A 23,250-nucleotide genomic window follows, 5' to 3' on the forward strand; every position below is an offset into this window, starting at 1 on the left:
GCACCAGACTAACCCTAAGCACACATAAGTTAATTCTGGAAATTACATCAAATGTTTCAACACATCTCTAAATATTAGACTTTGATACACATTATTTCCCAAATTATAAGGATGAGAATATGATTTTTTTTTCATTAAAACTTCCAAATACACATGTAGTAGGAGCTTATGACAATAAATAGATTTGTCTCCAGTTAACAGCAAGAGATTGATTGGAAATCTGTTTAGATTAAAAAGGTAATTTTCAATCTTTTTTCCACTTGCCCAATATTGAAAACAACTTTAATGCACTGGAGTTCAGCTTTTTATAGTAAAAAAGCCCAATGAAATTTTTTCTACATCCCAGGTAGCAGATAAAATCCGGAAGATATATATTACCCGTAGCAGAAAAGTGAGCTTGGAATCCCGGTAACAAATGTGTCTCTGTTTGCCATTGCCCACATCAACAAGTGCTGTGATTACTTGGCCCAGGCAGCTTAGTGATCGATTGATGTTACCTGCTTCCTGAAAATAGAGGAGGGAACAAGAGTGAATGTAGTTGGTGGATGGAACAGGACACTGCATCTGAAGGGAGAAAGATGCCACAGATACTATAGAGCCAACCTTTAACCTCAGTCCTTCTGTATGGGTGTCTTTCTGTCTCTCAGATCCTGCCAAGTCTACCAGGTTGAGCAGGGAAGACCGAATGTTAACAACCTCGTTGTTTTTCTCCATGGATTCCACTGTGATAGTGAAAACTGCATGTGATCTGGAGGATTCTCTGTTCATGGAGGTTGATGCTACACGACGGTTTCTCCAGCCTGTAGTTAATACCTAAGCATGAAAAAGACATCACAATTTCAACTGTATCAGACTGTATGTTACATACAGGTGACATAAGCAGCTGTAGGCACAATTCCACGCAACAGCTTTTAAAAATCTCAAGGACAAGGACTTTTTTTACTGTTTTCCCATAGAAGTATTTTAAAACCAAAGAAGATATAGCTACAGTCAAGCTTAGTAGCAGAACTTGTCGTAATATTAATTTATTTTCTCCAAAAGTGCCACTACTGTTTGAAAGCATAACATACTCCATACTGGTGTATGTTAGCAGTACACAAAATAATAATTAAAAAAATAAAAATTAAAGTCACACAAGTACTGTTGATGTAGCTCCTGTGTTAGAGATGGAAATGAGATGAGACAAATGCTTGTTCAAGCAGTTTAAGAAAGAAGATTAACCCTGTCTGTCCCCAGCACGACTGTACCTGACCCTTTCTCCTTACAGCACAGCTAGCAGACCCTAACTCCTCACAGCAGACTTCCTCTTTTCAAAGCCCACCTTTCACTGGCTACCCCATTCTTTTGTAATACCCATCCTTATTTGACAGCTGTGTCCTGTTAAGGACAAGGCTGTTTCTGATAATTAGTACAGCTGCAACTCCTAAGGGGTGAGGTTCCTTGCAATCCATTCTCCTACAAAGTACTATGTGTATCACTCATGGAGAAATAAACCTGACGATTCTGGAACACACAGAGCCCACTCAGCAGGAAATGTAGTTTTCTGTGGCTATTTCAGAGATGAGTAGGGCAAGCATTAGGGAAAGATTACTGTAATTGCCATTCAGGTATTCTAAACTCCAGAACTTTTTTAATTTCTTACAGGTATGGGATAGTAAGGAAGCATTACCTAAAGCCAGCTTTTTGTGTTTCAGAGTATGGATACAGGGGGAGAAGGTATCACAGAAAAAAAATAGGAGCAAAATAACATGCTTTAATTTAAGAGGAATATATACCAAATAAGATTTAGGATGAATAGTCCAGCATTAAAAAGTGCCAAAAAATACCTGGTATGCTTCAGCAGCAGATGACAACACCTGTTCAACAGCACCATCAACAAAGACTCCTTTCTTGATGTGCTCTCTCAGAAAGAGTCCAGCTGAAGCAGAATCTAGCAAGTCAAATATCTGTTCATTGTAGATTTCAATAAATGAGCATTTGCAGAGAAAACTCTTTCCACTGCCAGCCTGAAAAACACAGTAATTTACACTATAAACAGATTGGTTTTATTAAGTCTGTCATTTTATGGCAGCAAGTCTCTTTTCACATGTATCTAAAGCTATTAGATTGCATATATATTGTGCATACTATACATTTCTGATACCAAGGTGACAACCAACATCCAGAAACCTAGATGCATTTTTAGACTCAAAATATAAGCATACTTGTGTCTGAAGAAACTGTACTCTAATTGGTAGAGTACTGGATGCAAGCATTTCTCATTAACACATTTGAGGCAAGATGGCAATAATCTTGGTAACTTAATGGCTGCACACCCAGTTTACCAACCTTATCTTTACTGTGAGACAATTACTGCAATAGTAATTATAAAATAAACATACCTTTTCCTTTTCTCGCTCGATTAGAAAAAAAAGGTATTCAAAGCTCCGTGGAATCACACCTCTCAGACTGTGAGTGAAATTATCAGAATCAGATGGTCCTAAAGAGATTTTTTTAATTAAAAAAATAATTAATTGCTCAAGAGTAGCAGTTGACATGCTCAAGACAAAAAAAAAATAAATTAAGAAACCACTGAAAGATGATTAATCTCTCATGAACTTACCCATCATAGTAAAGGTTTTCCCTGACCCAGTCTGGCCACTAACAAAAAGAAAAATTAAGGTTAAACTTTATTCTGAATTTTTCATTAATCTGCATCTTTTTAGAAGTCAAAGCTTAAAACAAGCAAACAAATCATTTTCTAAACTGAATATAAGGAGATAGAAGCAGGCTGAGAAATCAGTCAGCTAAAAAGGTATAAAAATAGATCAGCAAATTTACCAAGGAATCTCTTTAGATAAATCCTGTTTTGTCTCCCCTACCACCCACCATCTTTTTCCTCGTTTCTGTTGGAAAGGAAAGTTAGCAATCAAATGAAGACTTTGAAATATATACATAAAACTATTTTTTGGGTCAAACTTTTTGAGTTTTATGCCACTCAGTAGTGCACATAAGGATATATTCGACTTAAAAGTATTTTTTTTATTTTAGAGGTTTTTTCCTAATATAGTTATTAATCACGATAGAGAAACTTCAGGGCAATTTCATTTAATTTTTCCACATTTTGTATTGTGACAAAGTGGACTTCATAGTTTTGCAAAAGCTGTGCTACACTAAAAAAAAAAAACCAATAAGGTTTTGATTAGATGAGCCCTTTAAGTCAGCATTTTCTGACCAAAGTGCTTCCTCAGTTTTCAAAATGAAAAAATATTCTGTTAATATAATAATATTCACACCACTAGTCATGGATATATTTCTACCTTAAAAATATTCTAAAAGTTAAAATTATCATTCATGAGTTTCACCACAGGCAGCCAAGAGTCACTCAAGAGCTGAGCTGACCAAATATCAAGTTAAGTTAAAACAATTTTCACTCCATTTTACCATGGACATACTGAAAACCACTAGCTTTAATAGTACAATGAAACTCCTACATTTTAAGTCAATAATAGTAAGATTGAAATGAGTTTACATCTGCATTATTAGCCTTAAGTGTTAAAAGCGCAACAGCTACATACAGATTCCTCCAAAAGAGGGGCAAGGAGTACCATCTAATACTGCAAGAACATTCCTTATGCTGCATTGCAGTAAGGAAGCACTTTTAAAGTTTACTGTAACATTAGGCAGGCTCTGGCTCTTAGAACCCCAGCTGCTTATTAGCACAATCTCCTTAAATGTCACCATTGCTATGAAATGAAATTACTAAAAATCACTTACTATGCAAAGATGGTTCCATTGTAGCCATTCATACAGGATTCAACAATGTTTTTAGCCACACTTGAGAACACAGACTCCTGGGGACAAGGGAAAGAGAAGGTACTTGGCACCACCTGTTGAAGTATCTTTTATATCAGTGTTTCCTATGCCATAACTTTATGGTATATAATAGATGCATTCCTTAAGGTTAGACATGTACCATGGTCTCTGGAATTCTCAGAAAATCTATACGTCTTAAGTCCTTGTGATATAAATCACTCTCTCTGAAAAAATGGTATTCCTTGATAAACTTGAAAAGAAATAATAAAATTCAGCATCATAGTAACAGCTTCCAAATACATAATAATAATAATTTTGATCCAGTGGTTTTGATTATGTTATGCAGTTTATACCATCAGTAGGCCAGGTACCTGTGACACTTTAAAATCCAGGTTTGAACATCTGCCTCTGCACAACAGCACATTCAACAGACCTGCACAACTTAGTCTTATCTATATTCACATTTTTCTCTTATATCTGCAAGAGAGCCTAGTACAAATAATAGCCTACAGCAGGTGAGGTTTTGTTTTGTTTTTTTAACAAAAATTAAATGGAATTGGGAGTCTTAGCAGAATTTAAATTATGTTCACAATGTCAAACCCTGCATTATAGAAATTAAATTGAAAGATTTTCTTTCCAGTATTGCTTGCCCCAGGTGAGCAATGCATCCATTTAAAAGGCAAAAGTCTAAGAAGGAAATATAATAAATTGAATATAAACTCGGAAGTTCCTTAAATACAAACGTGCAGGGCCGGGATGATCCTTGTGAGTCCCTTTTAACTCAGCATACTCTGTGATTTTGTGAAATCACATCTTAATATCAGCTACTAACTACCAGTTATTTTTATACATTTGTCTCAATAGGCAGATTTATTTTCTCTCTGTGTCGTTACCATAATGTTTACAAACAAACCTATCAATTTTAATTCAAACTCCAATTAAAGAAATTAACAGCTAAAAAGAAAAAAACCATATCAAAACCGTTAGACAGCAGAATTTAGTGCAGCATTCTGTACTATAACGACATATTGCCAATCTGACCACTCCAAAAATTAGACCTAATGCACTGCATCTTTAGAAAAGCTTAGCCTTTCTAAAGTAGTTGCCAAAACTTGGGTGAAAATAGCAGTAGTTATGAGATTATGAAACGATTACCTGTGTTGTTTCCATATTTGCAACATAATCAAAAGTGAAGATCTTTGGCTCAGGCTTTGAATGCAGGCGGATGGTATTTGATGAAAGAACAGATAAACACAGGCCATGATCTCCATCAGTCAATGCAGCTCTGTCTGAAGGGGGACGCACCCTTACAAAAACTTTGATGGCATCACCTTCAACACTAAATAAATGTTTGTGTATTAGACTACTTCCAAATAAATCAGCTGTCTGATAAAATTAAATCACAACAATCAGATTAAGCATGAGAAGTCTTACAAAAGTCTGCCTGAAAACCATACTATTTGTAGATGAAATCATTAAAGGTAAAAATGTGGCAGATTTTAAAAACAAAGAACATGCGGTTTATTGATGTGGTGCCTAATTTTAGGTCTAAAAGAAACCATTACACAGTGAACATGATATGCCCTTCTTTCTCTTGGAAGTTTTAATGGACCAATGGATCAGATAATGCTACAGTCCAGCAAAAAAGTTGTTAGCACTTTTCTTTGGTGCTCACAAGACTGGGAAAAAGAATCAATTTTTGATCAGTGAATCAAATGAAGCATAGCATCTAAAATATCCCTAACCAATTTCATCACATTTGTCAGCTTTAATAAGTAACTGTGCATGACTCACATAAAGGCTCTGAAGAGTTCTGCCATAAATACCAATACACCCATAAAATATTAAAGAATTAAATTCTTACATGAAGTGGTAGCAAACTTGGATTTACTTTACTTCATTCTTTTCCAAAAGTTTCATCAGGAGGATGTTATAACTGCTATTTTTACTTTTGGTATACAAGTGAGAGAAAGAGAACAATTTTAAAAGTGAGGAAGGGTATTCATGAATGAAATGTGCAGTTGGGTAGTGGCAGAGGAAAGGCCTAAGAACATAAGCAGCAGCTGAGAAAGGGAAATTTTTACACTGGATTTAAGACACACCAAATTAATTTGCCAACTGTTCTTTCATTGTTTAACATTATTCTGAGTTGTGGCAGTTTACACTTGGAGGGCTTTTTGGTGTTAGTTTAGGGCTTCCTCACAGGACTGAAGTTTCTAGTGTGATATTTCTACATATAAACTCTAGAGTCCAGCTGCAGAATTAGAAGACAAATGAGAATTTATTGCATGGCAGCATTCCAAGAGGAACCCAACATGTCAGCACAACAGTTTTTTTATGAGCACATTTTATTTTAAGCATTTAAGGATGTTAGGAGAGAAAGGTAGCAACCTTAAGCAGGTAAAGATTGGAAGAAAAAACTTTAAATTATCGCACAAAGGTATGCTAGGTTTTGTTTGCACTTTCTGTGCAATGTGATTAATAATATATGGGAACTAGCCAATATTATTTTACCTAGGTGAGTTCAACAAAGATATTGAAGAGTCACGCAAATCTCCTATAAAAGAAAAGAGGGAGACACAAAAATTAAAATAAAATTACTGCTCAAAACTCCCCACCTAAACAGAAAATACTGTAAGCAGTACAGAGGGAAATAAATGGAGAGATTTATAAATTTCTGCTTTGTGCATGAACAGAACCACATGAAAATATTCGGTAATTATCTTCCTTTGGCAGAAAGATTTGTTACAGAAGTAGAGAAAGCTCCAGTCCTTTAATGTGAAGATGCACACATTTGTCAATGTGTCATTTGCTTAGCCTGGCAAAAAGGAGGCTCTGGAAGACCTTATCACTCTACAGCTGCCTGGAAGGAGGTTGTAGCCAGGTTAGGGCTGGACTCTTCTGCCATATGACAGGATAAGAGGACATAGCTTCAAGCTGTGCCAGAGGAGGTTCAGGTTGGACATCAGGAGGAATGTCTTCACTGAAAGGATGAATAGACTTTAGAATGGGCTGCCCAGGGAGGTGCTGGAGTCACCGTGCTTGGAGATGTTTGGAGTGGCACTCAATGCCATGGCCTGGTTGACAAGGTGTTGGTCAGCTATAGGTTGGATTCCATGATCTCAGAGGTCTTTTCCAACCTCACTGATTCTGTGATTTAGCCTCATTTTGCCCAGCTTCATATTTCAAGGAGATAGCACATATTACACCACAGTACATAAAGTGACTTTTTACTTAAGAGTGAAATCTCACATGAAAGTACATAACAGAATCAAAATATTAACTATGTAACAAAACTGCATTTAGAAAATAGGCACAATAACAATGAAAGACAAAATATTCCAATAATAAAGTACGTATAAAATCTTTAAAACTACAGGTTTTTTTGGTAGGAGGATCGCATTTAACAGCAGAATGAACAATGATGTGCGAAGATGCTAACCTTCTCTTTGACATTCATACTACTTAAATATCCTGCTGCTGCATGAGCTTTTTACGTGCTGTTTTGACTTACTCGACATCTGAGAAGTAGTTTTGCTTCTAATTAAGTAAATTATTCTTCAATTGCACAAGTTATCAAGGAAAGGAGCGCATTTAAAAACCGAAATCAGACCGACAGGTGCTTGCAGAGCTCTGGAAATAGCCTGGAGTTGTGTCAGGGGAGATTTGGGCTGGATGTTAGAAAAAGGTTCTTCACTCCGAGGTTGGTTGGACATTGGAACAGGCTCCCCAGGGAAGCGGACACAACACCGAGCCCGACAGAGCTCAAAGAAGTGTTTGGACAACGCTCTCGGGCACATGGTGTGACTCTCGGGGACGCTCCTGTGCAGGGCCAGGACTTGGACTCGACGATCCTTGTGGATCCCTTCGGACTCAGCTGAATCCGTGATTCTGGGAAAGGGCCGAGCCCCAGGTACCGCAACAGCACTGGGGTAGCGCTCTGTCCGGAGCACCGCAGGGCGGAACCCCCCGGAACACCGAGCCCGCCTGGGAGGCACCGAGCCCCCGCACAGCCGCACCGGGCCCCGCTGGTTCTCCCATGCGGGTAATGCCCCGCCAGGCCAGAGCCGCTCCTTAGTTCTCGAGGCCGTCCCGGTCCCCCCTCACTCCCCCAACCAAGAGCACATCCCCAAACCCCCTCGCGGCCGCCCCCGCTCACCTCTCACGCCGGGACCCATGGTCACTCCAGCCCCGGCAGCTCCCACCCGCCCGCCGATCCAAAATGGCGGCGCCTTTGAATTTGGCGCTCAGCGGCGCGGCCCCGCCCCCTGCCCGGGCCAGCGCGGGCGCCGCCATTTCCCTGCGCGTCCCCACCGCCCCCGGGCGGGGCGGGGCTGTTCGCCTCCCGCCCGGAAGCGCGCGCGGCGGCCATGAGCAAGAGGAACCAGGTCTCCTACGTGCGGCCGGCCGAGCCCGCCTTCCTCAGCCGCTTCAAGCGGCGGGTCGGGTACCGGGAGGGTCCCACGGTGGACACCAAGGTAAAACCCTGGCCCGCGGGTGGGAAGGGGCAGCGCCCGCTTCCTGGCGCTTCCCGAGCCTTTATGCCCGCCCATCCCCGCCCCCTGCCTTCTCGCGTGGCGAGCGGCGGGGAAACAGCATTCCAGGGTTTTGTAATGAAAGGGGGGAGCCGCAGTTTACTCACTTAAAACTGACTGAAATCGTCTGTGTGACTTGATTTTCCTTCTGTGTTTTTTTTCTGCAAGGCTGCTGTGGCGGCCTTGCGGAGCAGCCGCCTCAGCCTCGCGGTGCCCGAGGGGGCTGTGGGGGCACGGGGGGAGCAGCCGTGATCTCCGAACTTCAACTGGACTTTAAAAAGCCCAGGGCGGTGGAGGAGGGGGGCGGCGTGCAAAAACTCTTCTAGAAGTACCCTAATTTTTTTTATTGGAAAGGAGTTAATATGGGTTCGAACTGAAAGAGGGGGAAATTTAGGTTAGATATGCAGAAAAAAATTCTTGACTGTGAGGGTGGTGAGACAGGTTGCCTTGGGACATTGTGCGTGGCCCATCCTTGGAACTGCTCAAGGGCAGCTCGGATGGGACTCTGAGCAATCTGCCCTAGTGGGAGGTGCCCTTGTCCACGGCAGGGGGGTTGGATCTGTAAGGTGCCACCCAACCCAAAACATGCTGTAGGTCCCTGGTCATGAACCGTGTTGCGATGGCTGCAAAAGCAGAGTCTGAGCCGGCTTGTTAAAAAGCAGCCTTTCCTAAGGCACAGGTTTTTTCTGCTTCTAATGTGATTTTGTGTGTGTTTCCCTCTAAGTACGATTTTACAGGGTACCTTAAGAAATCAGCTTATCATTATATATATATTCAGTAGATGACAATAATACTGCTTATACTTTCCCTTACAAAACAAAGTTTTCAGGTCCTCTAATATTGCCAGACTTCAGGTTGCTGCACTAAGGTTTCCTTTCCAGAATCTTTATTTTAAAAAAATAAAAGATTACCCCAGTTGATTCTCCTGTCCCAGTACACATTTTTGAGAGTAGAAACAGGAGTATGATCTTCCATGTGTCAGTGCTGCTTACAGTGATTTGTTTAGCCAGGTTTAATAATCCAGCCACCATGGACCAACATTTCCCTTCGTGCTGTTTTGACTGCAGCATAGAAGGTTCAAATTTGGACCCATGCATTTAAAGCTTCTTTTAGTGGTGTATAGCAGACAGTGGCTGCATAGTCAAGATGGTGAAGAAAAGGAATTAATTCCTTGCTTTTCAAGTTCCTGCTGGTCTGGTCTCTAATTGATGGAGCCCATATTCCCAAGCTGGTGTTTTCAATGGGAAACCATATCTCAGTGATAGAATTTGAGATGTCTCAGTGATAGAATTTGAGATTGATCTGTTGGAGAGACAACACATTGGGAGGGCCTGGAACAGGCAGCTGTGCCAAGTCTCCTCACTAACCTTCCTGCAAAAGTGAAACCAAAGGGAACTGGCCCACAACTGGAGTGATGATCAGAATGGCTTTTATTTCTCTCTTCTCCAGAGAGAACAGCTTCCACTTGCACATGATGACAGTGACAATGGCAGTGACAAGGAAGACGAGCAGCCTCAAGTTGTGACACTGAAAAAAGGGGACTTGACTGCAGAGGAAGCAATGAAAATAAAACAGCAAATCAAAGAGGCCTTAAAGTCAAAAGATTCAGGTGAATTTCAAATACTAATTTCTTGCTTTGTGTAGTCAAAGAGATAACCCACAAGAGTGGGTCTGATACTTGCTCAGCTTTCTACTGTTTTATACTGCCTTTGATTAGTTCTGAATTTTTCACCTAAATAATTTGCACTTGTGGTTCCTAATCTCAAGTCATTACGTACATATTCAGGCTGTCTAGCTTTTTATACTGGTGTAGTTCTGTGCTTCTTGATTGTGCACCATCCTCCATCTAAATATCCCCTTAAATTTTTTTTACTGTATTATTCCAGTGCATAGTCTTTTGACATCACTTGTGATAATTTTCGAACTCATTGACTAGTTCAGCCAAATTTGACAGTGGAGTGGATGTTTAAAAGGTAATTGTATGAGTTCGTGAAAGAGAGTGTCAGGTCTGTGCTTCGGTGGAAAGAATTGCAGATGTGTGGCTTGGGAACATTGGGAACTTAGCTGAGTGGTCCATGTGATCTCTTGCGTAAAATCAACCCCAGTAGGTGCTGTGACTTGCAAATATATTAAGCAAGATAAGCAGATGATAAAATAGTGCCAAAAAAGATCAGCAAGGTCCAAAAAAACAGTGTTTCTATATCACAAACAGTTACAGATTTCCATTCCACAGAATGGAAAGATGGAAGCGGTGTGGGAGGGACTGCTGCAGTTTGACAATAACAATGAGAAACTACAGCTGATGGATACAGTTATGTTAAGAATTTTTCTCAGTGTTCATCATTCAGGTATGATTGACATAAATGCTTTGAGCATCCAGAAACTCAATCATTACACAGGGTGTGATGAAATATAGCTTTATCTTTTGCTGACAGAAGACTTGACAGATTGAATGTAGCTAATGTTGTCTCTAGTGGAAATGTCTTGACAATTAAGAATATAGGAACTGGAACCTCACAAGTACAAAATAGAAAGGTAAATCATAGAAATGGGGTGTCTTCTGTGGTTAGCCATTACAGCTATTTACAAAAACTGCCAACTGAATTGGGAGCACACTTTGAGACCTAGCACATGGCTGCTGATATGACATGCTTAGCTTCTCTCTTTGTCTGCCATTTGGATTTGAAAATTCAGGTTTATGCTGTCTCTGTGTAGACATATGTGTTAAAATCCAAATGGTCTAAATGGAGGAGTCAGTAACAGAAGTGGGAGAAAATATGTTGAGAATCTTATAATTTTTGAAAAGCAGATTGTTGAGAAATCTTGATTTTTAATAACATAAGTTAACTTGAAACTAAATAAACTACATCCTATTTTCTGCAGGTAGATATGTATTTGTTAGGTCTGAGCAGGTATATGACTTGAACTCCTCTGAGAATATATGCTCAGTTTTGGGCTTACTTCTGGTGTCTTGTTATTGAAGTGTAATGCATACAGATGCTTGGTGTCGCAGTTTCTAAAGTCCTCACAAAATTTCTTTTCACCCTCCTAGTATTGGGAGAAGTTTCAACTTATTGGAAAGAAATGTCATGGTTCTTTCTGAGCATTGACTTCCTTTTCATATAAGCAACTTGAACTTTGAGTGATCACAGTAGGGGGAAAAATGGTTTTGTAAGGCTGGGCAAAAAGAAGTAGTTGTCCATGAGAATCTATTGAGGTGGAGTCCATGCTGTGAAAAAAGTCCAAAAGAGCTACCAAGCTGAATACACAGTGTGAAATGGAAGTGTATTTGAATAGAGTGACTGAACTTATTTGGTGGAAAAAGACATTCCTAAGACATAATTGTATGTAGTGAGGATGGCAGTATTGAGTCCCTGTAGGACTTAGTCACCTCTGCTTATTACCCCTTCAGCCCTTCAGTAATAACTTGAATTTGGAGGAAAAAATCCACAGAAATAGGTAGCAGGAGTGTTGGGGACTGCTGCCCTCTGTTCTGCATTATTGTGTTACTGTTCATTCATCTGCCTTTGCAGTTAATACGAGGTCTTCATGTCCTTTTTCTTTTTATGGCTTATGGGAATAAACAGGGTAAGTGCTACTGTGTTCCTCTGCTGTGGAGAGAAGCCAGTGTGAAATTTTCAATGAAGGGAGGTGTGTATGACTATGCTACAACTTGCTGGAGGCTTCTATGCATTTTGGGCCATTTTTGCACTGTCAGTCTGACCTAGATTTAAATTTTGATTTCTAGTCTGAGGCAGGTATTTACATAGCTGTTTACCCCAGTTTAATAAAGAGAGTTTTGAGTAACATGTGAATTTCTTTTATTATTTTGGCTGTCAGTTCTGAGAATAAGAAGTATAAAAAAAGTTTGGTGCTTCATGACTTGGTTGCATTTCATGTTGCTTTGATTTTAATCCCAGAGTTGAAAGTCAGATTATTTAATGGCTACTAGACCTTACCACAGAGTCCCAAATCAGATCATTAGTGAAATTGCATGAAGTTAAAAAGGTAATAGGAAAGTAAATTTCCCAGCTGATAATCTTACTTTCCAGCATGCATCAATGCTGAGGCACTTTGATGGAACCTAAGAAATGTGCTACTAACTGTCTGTTGTGGGTACAAACAGTTTTTTAAAACATAGCAAGTACTCAGTTTTGAGGTTCTGCCCTCTTCTCTTTTATATTTGTAGTGATTGTCTTCATTTGAAGGACCTTGTCTTCAGATTTAGGATTGTGATAATACTAGAATTTTCCATATCTCATTTACATACTTTCTCCTTTGTTTTCTTCTATAACCATTTTGACCTGGCTACAGTTTTTGTTTGTTTTGGTTTTGTTTATTTTTAATTTTAGACACCAGATGTTCCCATGACTTGCATTTTCTTATATAGATGCACATTTTTGCATTCATCTGGTAAAACCAGCTGATTAATGTCCTAGCTGCATTTAGTTGCTTCCTAAGGCAGAACAAATCTTAGCTTTTCTGTTGGTTTTGCAAGTAGAGCCACAGGGATCTTTTTTAATTTAGGACCAAACCTTTCTTATATAAAAAGATGCCCTTCTATATTGAAATATTTTTCTCCATGGAGCAGAGACTCAGAGGCTTTTTAAAAAGTAGTTTGTTTATCAACACTGATTTTGCTTCATGTTTTATGCATCATTTAAAAAATTGTCAGTGTTGGTTCAGAGACAAAGAAAAATGGTCTTATGAAAAATTAAATTTGCACAAAAGAAAATATGTGAATTACTGCAAGATATCCCAGCATTTGTTACAGTCTGTGAAATAGATTTTGTTTTCTACTGCTTATCTACTTCATATGGCCTCTGGGACAATCTGACATGCAAATGACCAAATTTGGCAAAAGGTATCCTTTCTTGTTCAAAGCCTTATAATGTTTTTCTTGTTTCATTCTACATGCTGGGTTCTGGGGAAGGACAGTAGAGGGAAGAGACAAGGAGTCCTTGCTGTCTTGGCTATTGGAGCCCTTTCTGAATAAGCACAGGCTGTTCTGATTTAAGCAGCTGTTCTGTCAGATACATCTCACAGAGGTAATGCTGCTCTTCATCATATGTGAAATAGCAGGAACCTAAATCAAAGCTAACTTTGCTGTATTTAAGGAAGGAAAAGTGTTCTTATAAACAGTTGAGACTGACTACAGAGCAAGAGTGGCCTTCTTACCTTCAAACCACCAGTGTGGAGTTCCTGGAGTAAATGCTTCCAAAGGCATGCATAGAGAATGGATGGCTAGAAGGCACTGGAAGGAGCATCTGAAGTGGCTGACATGAACTTCTAACCTTAGAAACCATTAAGAAATTTGCCAGGTTATTGTAATTTTTTTCCTAACCTTCTATCTTTGAATAGATATATATGGGCTTGATTGTTCCTGACAGTTTAGTGGTATTTGTATTTCCTGTTGTTTCCTCATTGACCCATGTGGACAGAAACAGCTGAGAAGTGGTGCTGCTGACTACACAAATGACTATTAAATAAAAAACCCTCTAAACTGAAGAGCAGCATTTCTTTTTCAGACCCTCATTTCTGCTCTTATTGTAATGTATAAATTGAAATTAAAAGAAAAGAAGAAATTTCTGACTTAGTGGTTTCTTAAATTGATGTCACTTGTGAGTTTTCAGCTCAACATCTGACTGGTTTGTGTTGGTCAACTAGTGTAAAAGTGTAATCCAGGTAAATAGCAGCAATGACTAAGAACAGTGGGAATTTGAACTGCTAGTGTAGTTTTTCGACTCATTTGTCAGAAGTGGAATTTATTATTTGTTGTGCTTTTATGTATTTTATGTATTTTACTTTGTGTATTTCAGTGTGCTTACCAGAAATCCCGCTTTCCATAATTTGTAATACTAACAGAGTCTTTTATTAGGACTCTGTTTTAAAAACTTCCAACACTGAGATTGTTTCTTTAGTCTTTTTATTTTTTTATTTTTTTTTATTGCTTAATACAAGCCAGTTTTTTGTAGGTCTTTGATACAAACAAAAAAGAGAACTGACACATAAGAACCTGGTAAAATTACAAAGGATAAAGTGAAGTCTTTTTACCAGCTGGAAAAGACAATCTTAACAAATCAACACAAAATTCTTGAACTGCTATATCAAATTCTTTCAAAAAGCGTAGTCTGTCCTCACTCTCTCCACATGTAGGTAAGGTAAGGCTAGGCCTACTGTGTTTCCTCATCTGCTTCATTCTTTGTCAAACACTGCCTACACACACTGCTCTCTGAAGCTGGTCTGGGCTTCCAGCTGAAAGGAATGTCCTTGAGCATATAATGAAATTTTGACAGTGTTTAACCAGGCCAAGAGCTAAAATAATTTCCTTTGAAGCAGAATGACCTGTGAATAGTGTTGTAGCCCTGGAGGTCAGAGCTGAGCTAGTTACCATTTTGGTGGAGTTTTTGAGCTTTGCTGTTTGTGCCCTTAGCTTACTGCATGTTTAAATTCATATTGCAAAGATACTTTTCAGTCTTTACATCTGGTTGGCAAAATGAAATTATTTTCTGTGGGTAACAGGACAGTTGTGAGTAAAATTAAAATTTCTGTTCTCTGTGTTTCCATGGATTACAAATACATAGCTGTTTATCTGTTTTCTTTTATGGATATGCTTTGAACTACATTTTTGAGGGGTTAGGTTTTTAAACTTAACACTCTAAGAAAATGCAGTATTCTGTTTGGTATAGAGTGTTCAATGGGGTTTGATTTTTTTGCTCCTCATGCTTATCCAGTAGCTGGTTGTGTCATTTCCATAGTGATATGGGTACTGGATACAGTTGTCACTCCAACTGGCTCCAGTACACAGATAGCTGTGTCTGCACATAAAGGAAGTTCTTATAAGTTGTTTTTCATTTGGTTTGTTGGCTGTTTTTTGGGGTTTTTTTCAGAATTTGGCTTATACTGTGCCTCAGATCTTTTTTAAATTAGAATATCTGTGTTTCCAAATAAACATTGTAGTTAATGCAACAATTAGTAAGGAAAAATATTTGCTGTTAAACTTCTGAGCCCAAAAATGGAGGCCCAGGTTCTGAGAAAAATGATGCATAGTGTATTCTGATTCATTAGGTGTGATATGCTTTCAGGAGTTCTATTTCCATCCCAAAATTTACTGTAGGCACTTCCCAAACTTCTATATTGCATGTACAGCATCTAAATACCTAAGCTTTCTGTGCAGAGTTCACAATGGATCCATTGAGAGCTGTCCTTTTCATATCTACAGTTTATTACGGCTGCCAACTCCTTGTAACTGCACTGCTTTTCTAATGTGCTAAGTCTGAAGTATTTCTCCCCAAACCTAGTTAGTTATTTTTTGCATAGTAGTATTTTCTCATAAACTAGGGTAGACTCATAAAATCAAGGAATTGTTTGGTTTGGAAAAGACCTTTAGATCCATATGAAGCCCCACTTACTAACCTTGCACTGCTTTGTTGCCATTAAACTATGTTCTGAAGTGCCACGTGTTCTTTGAACGCTGCAAGGGATGGTGTTTTCACTATGGACAACTTGCTCCAATGCCTCACTACTCTCACAGTGAAGAAATTTTTCCTGGTATGCAATCTAGATTTCCCCACGTGGCCATTTCTTGTCCTATTACCTGGGAGAAGAGACTGATGCCTACCTCACTACAACCTCCTTTCAGGCAGTTGCAGAGAGATGAGGTCTCCCCTGAGGTCCTTTTCTCCAGTCTAGACAACCCTGGGTCTCTCAGCTGCTTCTCAATAAGACTTGTGCTCCTGCTCATCACCATATGCACCTTTTGGAAGTATGCGTTCCATAGAAGCCATTGACAGAATTGGTGCCTCATTTTTCAAGCTAGGTTTCTTCTTTAAGAGGGTCTCTGAAACTTAAGGCATTCTATGTGAAATTTCCCGCTGAAGTTGATGTCTTCATTTGTACCACACAACCCTAAAGATATCAGGTTTTTTAGCTGTATTGTTTCGAGAATGCACTGAAGAGAGTTTCAGCCAGTGCTGTGTAGATAACACTGAAATGTTAAGTCTTCTGCGGTAGTGCTGATGTACTAAGGAAAGAATTTTAGCTAAAGAGAAAAGTTATTTATTGGTTATAATTAAATAGCACATAATCTTGTCCAACACATTTCTGTTGAGTAATGAATTTCACAAAAGTAATTTAGGAAAAATATCTTGCATAGAACCTATGGCTTCTTAACATTCTGTCACATAGACATTATAAAAATTGCAAACTGCAGCATGAACCTTTGTGTCTGATTCATGACTTTAAAATTATACTTTATCTTTCAGAAATACTGCCCTGATTCTGTTACTTAAGCAGGAGCTTTCCCACTCTGCCTGATAATCATGGAAGGGACTTCTCTTGTTTTCAGGATTGTTGTCTGCTCCTCTGCTTGTATTAGAGCAAAATTAGTCAGTTGGAATAGTTGGATGATTTTGTGGATACAAAGAAACCCTGAAACTTTCATCCATTATGATAATAAAGGGGAGGTTTATTACCACATGATCTTTTCAACTGTCTCAGCAGGACAGAATATATTAGGGAAAAAAAAGTTTTTCTTGTATACGTGCCATTTCGTTATTTAAAGAGATGCCATAATTCTGAAATAAGGGCATTTGTTGTCACGAATTTTACAAATACTGAAGCAGAGTGAGAGGATCCTATGAAGTTGTCCTCTGTTTTGGTAAGTGGATGTGAAAAGAATGTGCAGCAAAAGCTCTACTGCTCACAGTCTCTTCTGAGTTAGAGCTCTAGTTAATGAAACCCCATTTCCAATAGGAACTGCAGGAGGATTGTCTTCAAGGGCTGGCTGCCGTGGAGCAGGTGCATGTACAGGGAGGACATTCATTGATACAGTTTATGGCCAAAAAGTACATCTTCATGATTGTTGTATTCTCCCAGAGGTCCCACTGAATTTGGTTCAAGGTCTGTATGTGTTTGTGAACATGTGCATATGAGTTCTGACTTTGCTCTCTTTGTTACAGATGATGAACCAGAACCTGCTGATGGAAAAATTATGTTCAGGAAACCAGCCAAACGTTCATCAGAGAAGTGTTTGGACTTCAATGTAAGTTCAAGTAAGAAGATGAAAGAAGCAAAGAAGACGAAGAAGGAAGCAACTACATCTCAGAGTACAGCCAAGCAAGTAAAAAACAGCAGTCTTCTCTCATTTGATGATGAGGAAAATGATGATTAGGGGTTGTATTTTTTTATGCTTCACTTGCCTCTCTGGAGACCTGAATAACACTGAGGGCTTTTAGAAATTGAAGCATGATGTCTTGAGTCTTCTCTTACTTTATTATAGTCCAGCTAGTGAAATACTGTATAAAATGAGCAAGAGCTAAGTCTTTTCTTTCCAGTAAGTTGGAACTGTCTGTCATGTCTTTATTTTAAAAGAGAGTTTAACCATGTATGTAAAAGCTATTTGAGGTCACAAATGTGTAGCAAAATATACCTGTATATGTTCAGCTTATGAATTTTCAATCAATTTTAAAATGCCCTCCATTACTAAAATGTATTTCTTCTATATTGAATAGCCTTAGTTAACAGTTGTGTGGTTTTTACCTTGTTGTCCTGAGGTGACTTTATGATCCTGGTATCCCCAGTCAGCTGGTTTATGTTACATATTAACATATTACTGACATTCAAGAGACACTTCATTGCTATGAAACAGAGACTGAAATTTTCTGTCTCACAGCTTAACAAAAGTTTGCACAACCTTTGCATTTGTGATTTGCAAGATTAGCTCTTTGCAGAGCCTTGCAGTAAATGAGGCTGCAGTTGCTGAAGTCATGTAGTCTTGATCCTGTCTTTGGTGAATGCAGTCTAAGAAATTCAAATTCATTTGAATTGGTTGTGATAGCAAGGTACAGCGATTTTTATTCTAGTTGATGGTATCAACTAATGCTAAAGAAACCATTGGAGATTGTGCACTTTGGTTTTCACACTGATGGACTCAGTGATTTGGTGGTGTTTTGGGGTTGGTTTTTTTAGTATATTTATTCCAGTTGACTACTTATGTTCTCATAATAAGTTGAGATCTCAGCTTGTTTAAAAAATCTTACCTTTAAGCTGTGGAAAAGCATTAATTTAGTAGGGGGGAAATTGTAAATAGGGAATTTAAGCCAAGCAACACTATAGCTGTGTGTGTCTTGGTTTAAGACAGTTTCCAGGGCAGACACTCCAAAATGAGTTACTGCCCCTTTTAGTTTTAACTGCTTCCCTTTCACCAATAAGCAGAGATGAAAGCAAGAACATTGAAGTGAAAAAATAACATTTTAGTAAAAAATGAAACAGCAACTGAAGGATAACAGTAATCATCAGATAAAAAGGTGCTGAATCCTATGGACTGCTTGGGAACAAAGACAACAAGATGGCAGAGAAACCCCTCTCCAAAAATGTTGGCCTCCATAGACCACGTGATCCAGGGGACAAAGACAAGCTGGTGGAGAAACCCCTTCTCCTGACCATGTGGTGGAGAGAGAACAAAGGGAAAAATACCATCACAGCATCTGAAATTCTCTGATTATAGAAGTCTGTCTTCCACCAAACAGCAACCAATGATGAACAAGGACATAATATGAAGAAATCTGGACTCCAAAACAGTCAAATGCTACTGATCCATTTGCTCCACATCACCCAGCAGGGTCTCTCTCCTGGCAGTGGCAGCTGCTCCATCAACAGTGGCAGCTGGAACTGGTCAGTGGCTGGAACTCATGGAGGGACTTGGCCTCCTCCTCAGCAGAAAATGACAGGCAGATGCCTGGGGCAGCCTGGACTCTCCGCCCTTCTTCTTTAGCTGAGGGCTGCTGTGGGGGCTGGAGTGACCGTATGGAGCAGGGGCTGTTTCTTTTTCCAGTTGTGGTGCCATGGCTGGTCATCCTGGGTGACAGCAATGAAAAAGGAAGGAAGGAAAAAAGGTCAGAAGAGAAAATCCTCCCTGGCCCAGAGACCAGAACAAATGGGAGCTTCTGCCTTGCACTGCCTCAGCTTCTCAGTAGCTAGTGGGAACAAAAGAGAGGCCTGTGTCAGTGTTGTCCTGCTTTTAATGGGATCCTTGTGTCCCCTGCCTCCACAAACCTGGGGCAAGACCCTCTGGTTCTGACCCCTGGGTCTTGAAGGGAGAGTAATAATCTTGGGCAGATGAGCAGAAAGAAAGAAAGAAAGTGATCATTTCAACACCTTTCCTGTAACAGGACAGAAACCACACTGAGAGCTGATGGGATTTGGGAGAACAAGGTGATGGGAATGTGACTTACGACTTTGAAATTATATTGGGTGTATGGTGTCTTCTGTAACCATATGAAACTAGTTCTGCTGCATGACAGGACATTTGAAATTATTTGGCCTATAAAGCTTCATCAAGGAGCAAATTTCAAGTTGCTGTGTGAAACAGCTGGTTTTAGTTTGTTCATCTGGTAGTAAACAATAAATTATGTTTTCTTTTAAGTGGTCCAAAGATATTTTAATAAAAACTTCGGTACATGAAATGAGTTTTTTTTTTACCTCCTGATATTAGAGCCTCCTGTACCTGCTGCCTGTCTCCCTACACACCAGCTTCCTGCAGCATAACATCAGATGCAAGTCTGCACACTGTTTCACACTGTTTGTGTGAGTACATGTTACCCTGATTTTGAAAATTAATAGATCTGCTGTCCTTTGCAAAAATTGAAACCAGACCTGTAAATGGATATTAAAGTCTTGTTGCACTGGTCTCATATTAGAATTGTGACAGAGGTGCTGTGTGACAATCTGATTATTCCCATGAGAATGTGCTGCATTTGTAAATATGTAATTTGTCTGCATTCTATATAAAAGATTAAGAAATTTAAAGAAGTACAGAACCAAAGCTTCTCAGGGATTAGTATTCCCTTTTATTTTGTATACTTAAAACTTATTTGAATTAATTAAAATATATATATATATACATACACACCCATGAGTAATCTTGTAGCATTCCAGCATACAAAAGGAATATTAGGGCATATGTCAACAATGGAGTAGATACTATGACTTGCTGAGATTCATCTAAAAGAATGAATTAACCACTGGCTCCTTACTTAAACTTTTCAGGTTCTGTTTGTCAGCACAGAAATACATTTGCTTACATTTTTCTTGCACAACCTGGAAGCTCATGACTTGAGCTGTGAGGCAGTTTAGGAGGCATGGCTGTTGAGATAAGTGCTTGCCAAGGACCAGAGGGCATTTGGTTTTACCTAAAAATTAGAGAAACTCTCACAAATACGCAGCTGATCTGGCCTGTTCTAAATAAGATTGAGATCTTGTTTGATTCTGGATAGTTTTGCATTCAAGCAAAAGTCACCATTTTTAGTGAAGCACTTGGGAGACTGAATTCCAGTAAAGTGAGGGTTACCTTAAAGTATGGAGTGCAGTACTTTTCCTTAGTCATGCCTCTAGCTCTACAACCTCATGACAGATGTCTGGAATGCAAATAAATTGAGTTTACTTGGAAATAATAAATTGAAAGGTATGTTGTTTAGGCAACACAGCAGGGGAAAAAAATGTGGATGCGGAAACCCAGTTTCTTCCCTTTATTCCGACTGATTTGTAGTGCTCTGACCGGGAGGAGACCTTTGTATTCATTGTATTTCACTCCCAGTTCACCTAACAATAGCTAATTGAATAGATTTATTAAGGGGTGTGAGTGATGCACAAAAGCATTTTAATCAGGTAGTCATGTAAAAATTCAGTGTTTTTACCATGACACACCAGGAAAAACACACACACTATCAACTCCCCATGGAACCCATGATTTAAAAGAACAATTATTTGTTCATTTGGAAAGAAATGTGAAATGCTTAAGCAATCACCTGTCCTAATGTGCCATGGGAAAATAATAACAACAACTTTCTTATAAAGGGGAAGCCAAAGGTAAGTACATGGAACATGAGGCTAGGACAGGAAAGGACAATTTTCCCAAATTTTCCTTCTTTCTTGCTTGCTCCCAGTCCCAGTCCTTTTCCCCTCCTGTAGTAGAGAATGTATATGCATTTATTTTCTCATGGAGTTTGTCCAGTTAAATGTGAGAGCAGTGCTGGAGGAGCAAGGTGAGAGTAGCTAAGGCTTGTTACCCAATACAGGAATCTTGGTCAGATGTGTCCTGTTACCTCACATGGGAATTTTGTACAGCTTCTATTAATAAAATACTTGAAATTTCCCAATTGATTGAGACTAAAACATTTATTGATGGTGTTAGCTGAGCAGTAAGGTATAACAAATCTGGTGAACTGTAGTAGCATTGCAGGAACAGATGCATCTAATGGAGGCTTTTTACACTGCAAAGGTGCTTGGATGCGAGTAGGAAAGGTGAGATGCTCTGTCACCTTAATTTCTTTTGAAGATCCAGGATCTTTCTCTAAATGATAGGAATCAAGGTGAATCACCAAAAATGCTACATTCTTGATAGAATGAGCAAGAAAATGCACATGTGGGTAGGTGGCCCAGGAGTTCATACCTTTGGTTGTATTTCTGAAATACAAGCAGATTTGTTGTATTGCAAAAGTTCATTTCATTGGCCTAAAGAGGAAGGGATGAGTAAGAATTCTATTCTGATATTTTTTTTGTCCAGCACTTTTCCTAGAAATATCATTTGGAGGATCAAAGGCTGTGTTTTGCAGACACTGAGCCTGTAAGAAAAAGCCTGTATTTAGCAGTTTTAATTACACATTTTTTAAGTTTCATTACAGGACTTAATGTCCTTTTTTACAGTGCTTCAGTATATAATCCTGTTAGAAAGCTGCAGATTTAAAATGAAGCAGGAAGCAGCAATGTCATCGTTTCAGCTGATTGTTTCCCTTATGCTGTAGTGTATTAACTAAGTAATGCTTCAGTTGGCTGTGCAGAGCCAACTGCGTTCTCAAGGACATCAGGCTCGCCTGCAGATGAGTCATTACCTTTTGAGCAGCACAAGAGGTATGATGTGCAGCCTCAGCAAGTGTTTGTCCATTGAAGTTGGTTAATAACCTATAGGCCTCTCCTGTGGCAAGATGCCATAAATCAATCCTTTGTGCACTCAGCAAGCAGAAAGGTTGGTGTATCAGCTGCCTCTTCAGTGTCATGCCTTTATTACCATTCCTAGAGCAAGGTGCTAATCTGCAAAGACATTTTTCATGTTGTAGACCTTCCCTTCTACCCCACTTCCTTGAGAACATTTCACAGGCAGCAGTCACAAAGATAGCCATTAAAACCAAGGGAGACACACCATAGGGTTATATGTGACTGCAACCTCCTGTAGACTTCCTCAAGGTATTAAGAACCTATAAATCTCAGAGCCAGCCCCTGGGAAGTAACTTCCTCCTGGGAGAAACGAATGGGACCAGTCAGGAAAATGACACAAAATTGAATTTTACTGTTATTTACCTCACTGTTAACAAATTTTTTGTTGAAGGTAAAGCAACAGCTGGTAAAGCAGTTCTTTCCCTCTTATCAGAAGTGGCTTTGGTGCCATTCCAATCCATATGGCAAAGGGTTCCTTTTCCTTGACTCTGGTGGCAGTCCTCAGTGCCATGCCTGATTAGTTAAGGCCGTGGGCAAGAGGGAGCTACCTTGTAAGAGGCAGAAGTTATTAGAGGAAGGTGTTGTCAAGCCTCTGTAGGATAACGGTGATCACTGCACACTTTTAGTTTTGATATCATGAAAGAGTTGTTCCCTTAGGGACAGCACAGTAACAACGAACTTTAAAAGGGCAGATTATAAAACTATGAGGAAAATGGTTAACAGCAGGCTGAAGGGCAAAGAGAAGTACTTAAAAACCATAGAGATCTGCCTGGAGGCTATTTAAGAACATTGTATTAGAGGCACAGATGGTTTGTATACCTCTGAGCAAAAACAGCCTATGAGGAAGGATGAAACTCACAGGGTTACGTGGGAGAAAAGCGTGAGTACAGAAAGGTTGAAATGCATCCCTTAAAGATGACGACTGTCT

At 39.3% G+C, this 23,250-nt stretch overlaps 2 protein-coding genes across 8 annotated transcripts in view; one reads left to right on the top strand and one right to left on the bottom strand.

Moving 5' to 3' along the window:
• KIF15 (kinesin family member 15) overlaps positions 1–8,108 on the bottom strand; it is a 35,171-nt gene extending 27,063 nt beyond the window's left edge. For 2 of the 7 annotated variants that reach the window (XR_015275597.1, XM_023919388.2), the window contains exons 1-9: positions 7,955–8,108; positions 6,310–6,352; positions 4,951–5,134; positions 3,757–3,833; positions 2,603–2,640; positions 2,382–2,479; positions 1,827–2,006; positions 604–813; positions 379–504 (exon numbers count right to left, since the gene is read on the bottom strand). Coding sequence is in view for 5 of the 7 variants with exons in the window: in XM_023919388.2 (XP_023775156.2) it covers positions 379–504; positions 604–813; positions 1,827–2,006; positions 2,382–2,479; positions 2,603–2,640; positions 3,757–3,833; positions 4,951–5,134; positions 6,310–6,352; positions 7,955–7,973 (975 nt within the window). In the remaining 2 variants the exon portion in view is untranslated. Of the gene's footprint in view, positions 1–378; positions 505–603; positions 814–1,141; positions 1,362–1,826; positions 2,007–2,381; positions 2,480–2,602; positions 2,641–3,756; positions 3,834–4,950; positions 5,135–6,309; positions 6,353–7,954 lie in introns of those variants that run through there. The other 5 variants (XR_015275598.1, XM_086848344.1, XM_086848381.1 and 2 more) reach the window with 5 other exon arrangements.
• KIAA1143 (KIAA1143 ortholog) lies at positions 8,016–19,795 on the top strand. Its single transcript, XM_023919387.2, has 3 exons — positions 8,016–8,273; positions 9,780–9,939; positions 17,291–19,795. Exons 1-3 carry the CDS (start codon positions 8,166–8,168, stop codon positions 17,500–17,502), a joined length of 480 nt encoding a protein of 159 aa, XP_023775155.2. The 5' UTR covers positions 8,016–8,165; the 3' UTR covers positions 17,503–19,795.
• The last annotated feature ends 3,455 nt before the right edge of the window (positions 19,796–23,250 follow it).

This window comes from Cyanistes caeruleus, chromosome 1, assembly GCF_971803275.1.
Source record: "Cyanistes caeruleus chromosome 1, bCyaCae1.hap1.1, whole genome shotgun sequence".
NCBI classification, from domain to species: Eukaryota; Metazoa; Chordata; class Aves; order Passeriformes; family Paridae; genus Cyanistes; species Cyanistes caeruleus.